This window comes from Trypanosoma rangeli, assembly GCF_003719475.1.
Source record: "Trypanosoma rangeli strain AM80 chromosome Unknown Tra_15.4_contig_00032, whole genome shotgun sequence".
NCBI classification, from domain to species: domain Eukaryota; phylum Euglenozoa; class Kinetoplastea; order Trypanosomatida; family Trypanosomatidae; genus Trypanosoma; species Trypanosoma rangeli.
This window is the reverse complement of record NW_021705776.1, coordinates 13443-17627: the sequence shown is the minus strand read 5'-3', so window position 1 is coordinate 17627 and position 4185 is coordinate 13443. Positions and strand designations below refer to the sequence as shown.

The 4185-nt window shown below is 56.3% G+C and overlaps 3 protein-coding genes across 3 annotated transcripts in view, besides 2 other annotated features; all 3 read left to right on the top strand.

Annotated features, from left to right (window-relative positions):
* Positions 1 to 2: 2 nt before the first annotated feature.
* On the top strand, positions 3 to 1811 carry TraAM80_01568 (uncharacterized protein; the record flags this gene model as incomplete). Its single annotated transcript, XM_029378604.1, has 1 exon — positions 3 to 1811. A coding segment is annotated over one exon (1809 nt), but the record flags the coding sequence as incomplete, so codon positions are not given.
* An 800-nt stretch (positions 1812 to 2611) lies between these two features.
* On the top strand, positions 2612 to 3235 carry TraAM80_01567 (uncharacterized protein; the record flags this gene model as incomplete). The annotated part of the gene is made up of 1 exon (XM_029378603.1): positions 2612 to 3235. One exon carries the CDS (start codon positions 2612 to 2614, stop codon positions 3233 to 3235), a length of 624 nt encoding a protein of 207 aa, XP_029241526.1.
* A 24-nt stretch (positions 3236 to 3259) lies between these two features.
* Positions 3260 to 3289: a microsatellite.
* A 302-nt stretch (positions 3290 to 3591) lies between these two features.
* Positions 3592 to 3614: a microsatellite.
* Positions 3615 to 3726: 112 nt separating this feature from the next.
* Positions 3727 to 4185, top strand: part of TraAM80_01566 (ribosomal protein S7) — a gene marked incomplete at both ends in the record, with an annotated part of 567 nt that continues 108 nt past the window's right edge. Inside the window, one exon of the mRNA XM_029378602.1 lies at positions 3727 to 4185. This exon is cut by the window's right edge and continues 108 nt beyond it. Within this exon, the coding sequence (XP_029241525.1) occupies positions 3727 to 4185 (459 nt within the window).

Below are 4185 nucleotides of genomic sequence, written 5' to 3'. Positions count from 1 at the left end.
GAAACAAGCAGCGTCGTCGTGCTATCGAGGAGGAGCTACCGCAGAGCTTGGTAGGGTTCGACGCATACAAGTTTTGGACCCCCGAGGTGGCGGCGGCGCGCTTTAACTTTCCCACTCCAGAGGAGTTTGGGCTGTGCAGTAACGAAGCTGACGAGGAGAATGGAGAGGCTGGAGCGTCCCGTTTATTGATTGACACCGTGGAACACGCCGATCACAATGTGGGCTTCTCTCACGAGCCGCCTCAAGACCCAGCTGATGCTGCATCGTCGGTTGCTGCTGCCGCTGCCGCCGCTGCCGCCGCCGCCGCCGCCCCGGCCACCGCTGTGGCGCCGGGGCAACGTAGGGCGAAGGCGTGGACAAAGACGGAGAAGGATCTGCTTGACCCCTCCAAGTCGCCACATTGCCTGCGTCGTCTCTTTGCGCCCATTCTTCAACGACGACAAGAACTCCCCAAGACACTGACGCTCTTGCTTAACGCAATTCAGCGCGTGCAGTCGAGGGGGTTTCCTGAGATTGAGGCGCTGATTGAGAAGGGGTACTTTCACCTGCCACTCCATCGCTCGTTTCTACACATCTCTTCCTTCATCACGCGCTACCTCTCAGAGGGTTCTAGGGGCGAGGACCGCGAGCTTGCATTTGCTGATGTCTACAAACCTGCTTCTGTTAAGTTAAAGGAGGCGTGGGAGACATTGCGCGAGATGGGAGGCAAAGGCGGTGCTGCGTCCTCTACCAACGACACGGCGGCGGAGATGGTGTACAGTACGCTGCTCAATGAACTATGGGAGAGGAAGGTTCTTCACACTGACTGCAACAGCGCCCTACAAAGCATCACCGAGGACACCACCCAGCAGTTAGATAGGATGGATAAGGGCCTGCAGGAGTGTGACAGTGAATCTCTTCGGGTACTGGCGTCCCTGGAACAGAATGCTCGCGCCTACATGGATAAATTAAGAGAGGCAATTGAACGCACCAAGTCCACCAGGGCGGAGATTAATGCCGAGCATCAACGGGATCATGATCGTTTGCAGTCTTCTTTGCAGGCGAAATTATATCAGGCGAAAAAAAGCGAGGACGCGCAGGAGAAGCTTGCCCGACGCATCCGGGAAACAACAAAAGAGTGGTACGCAGAGCAGCTCAGGTATGAGCGTCTCATGCAGGAAGTCATTGCGGAGACTCTGGCGCTTCGACAGCTGGACCACAGTCACGATGAGCTGGAAGCGTTTTTAGACAAACGCTGGCTCACCTCCGAGTCGGAACAAAAGTTGCGGTGGCTGACCGATTCGCTACAACAGTCGCAGGAGTTACGCTCGGAACTCGTTACACAGTGCCGACAGCACATTGATCGATTGAAGACGGATGAACACTACCGTCGATGCCGCATGGTTGGCTACGCCACAGAGAACGCGTTGCAGTGGTCGCGTTGTCTGCACGATCTCTCTCACCTGTACGAGGGCCATTATGACACCATAGCCACCAAGTGCGAGGCTTCCATGCAGTTGCGTTACCTCTTGGCCTACGAAAAGGATCTTGTGGTGAAGGACATGCACGGACTGCAGCGGGAGTTCTCTCTTCTGGAGAATAACTGGGCCAAGTTGACTTCCTTGCTGGAAGAGCTGGAGTTGCCGGTGCCGCCGTTGGCGCAGTGTGAAAAGGATTTGCCTTGCAAGCAGTTTCGCTGCATCATTTCTGAGCTTGTCAGTGGCCGACTCATCTGTGGTGATTTTGCGCGACTCTTACCAATACGGGCAAGAGGACGGTCTCCTCCAGGGACTGGGAGAAGTGAAGCGACAGCTACCGATGTTGGGGGATGACGACGGCTTGGGTCTCATTTCCTTTGCATTATTGGTTTTGCTTGCTTTTTCATTGCTTGCCCCCTCCGTCGCGTCTGGGTTCACGGCTCGCTTTTACTGTATGTCCGTGCCATCATGTATCGTTCCGGCTGTGGGACTTTGGGGAGGGACGCGGCGGCGCCGGCTCCAGCGCGGCAGTAGCATGTAAGGAAGAGTATGAATGTACCTTTGCAATGCCCGATTGTTAGCTTCCCCGCGTGGGCGAGGGCGCATATCTTTGTTTCTGCTGGCGATCACGAACCGACGCGTATGTGCTTGCGTGTAGCGGGACTCTTGCTGCCATGTTTTTCACCCCTTGCCTTTTTTTTTTTTTTCTGTTGCCTGCCTTGCCGAAGAGTGGGCAACACAGCACCTGCCAGCCTTAAACGGGGCCCCACGCGGCGGCGAGGAAGGGGCGGGCACAAATAACCCTCCCCCCCCCCCCAAAAAAAAAAAACGTGGGGCTGCGGCAATGCAGTCTTTTTCACGACTGTGCGCATTGCACGTCCCCAACCGCCTGGTGCAGGAGTTGATACTGCAAGCCACACTGGGTCGCCGTCACTTTTCGTCGAGGGAGCGGCAGGACTATATAAAATTGGCGTAACACATCGCACAGCTTCCAGGCACATGCGCGGAGTTCCTTGCTCAGTGTTACCCACGGAGGTTTTTTTGCACAATTGCCGTGGCGCAACGCGGCACCTTGCCACGTTGCGTGTGAGCTTATTGTCGAGGAACGGGGCGCCGATCACATCTTCTGCTCCATCAAAAAAAAAAAAAAAATAATGACCGTTTCCCACGACGATGCGGTGGAGCACCAGCTCTCTGTGGAGCAGCTTCTGGGGCCGCACGGGTTTCGGGTGACACTCGTTGGGAAGATGCGGTGTGGGTACCCTGTCGGCAAGTGGGCAATGCTTTTGCTGACACGTGACGCTCAGAGTAGTTGTGACGAACTCCTGCCCAGCCGCGGTGAGCTTGTGGTCAATCGCGAAGTGATTTTTATTGGGCGCACCATGAAGGGCCTGGCGGCCAGCAGCCACGCCAAGGGCGTTGTCAGGCGGAATGTGTGGATGTGCGGAGGAGTTTGCCTATGCTACGTGTGCTTTGCGCGTGCACCTCAAGAGTACGGGCCTGAGCTCGCGCCCCGCATTAGAGTGGAGGCGCGGGAGTTAACGTTCGTTTGGTCGTCTGCGCACAGCTTTCACGTGCGGCATCTTTTTCTCACCGGCCCCAAACAGTTCCTGACGCACCTTATGTACCTCGCACACACGAGCGAGTATGAGCTGACGCACGACGGGCCGTATCAGCGCTCGCCGAACGCAGGCAAGCGGGTTGAGCTGTGCAGCGACGAGGACATCTTCACCATGCTGCAGCTGCCATACGTGGACCCGCTGCACCGCCACGCCTAGTGCCGTCTTAGCAATTTGCTGTGAATATATATATATATATATATATATATATATTCATTTATATGTATTATTTACTTTTCCCCCCTCCCTTGTTGCGTGGGAATTACTTTCCTGCTTTTACGCGGAGCCGTATGCGGGAGGTGGGCACCGTGAGTTGGGGGCAGCAGAGGCCCCATCCACTCCGTTGCACGCAATCCCCACGTTGCCGGCGTCCATCATTATTATTTTTAAAGGATTTCTGTTGGTTTTGATTTGTTTTGATTTTAGTTGTACTTCCGGCGATTTAGAATGGTCAACGCCGTGAGTACCAGCTCTCTTCCCGCCTCGCTCTAGCTGCCTCTTCCCGCTGGGGATGCGGCGGTGGTGGCGGTGGTGGTGGATGCAGGGCAGTTGCCGCCTCCGCTTCCCTCTACACGCGCTGCATTTTTTCTTCTGTTTTTCTTCTCTTCCCCCGCGTTCACCGCGCAAAGGTACTTCTTCACGCGGACGGTATGTCTGTTCAACCACACCTGCGCAAGCTTCGCAAGCTCAAGCGGGCCAACCCCTCGCCGGATGAGGACAGCGTTGCCAAGGTCCTGTTTGAGCTGGAGGCGACCCACAAGACGCTCCGCACGCAGCTTCCGCGTTTCCACATCAACACTGTCCGCACTCTGACGAGCCCGCGCTTCCGAAAGACGGCGATGGTTGTTCTCTACCCACTGCGGTTCCTGATGCTGGTGCGCAAGATCCAGCGTACACTGACGGCGGAGCTTGAGAAACGCTTTCCCGGCAGTGTTGTGGCGCTTGTGGCGCAGCGCAAGATCACGAAGCGCCCGAACGACGTTTACAAGCTGCAGAAGGTGCAACGCTCCCGCACGAGCGTGGCAGTGTTTGAGAACATCTTGAACGACCTGATCTACCCGTGCGACGTCGTGGGCCGCCGCTGGCGCTGCCGCACGGACGGCAGCAAG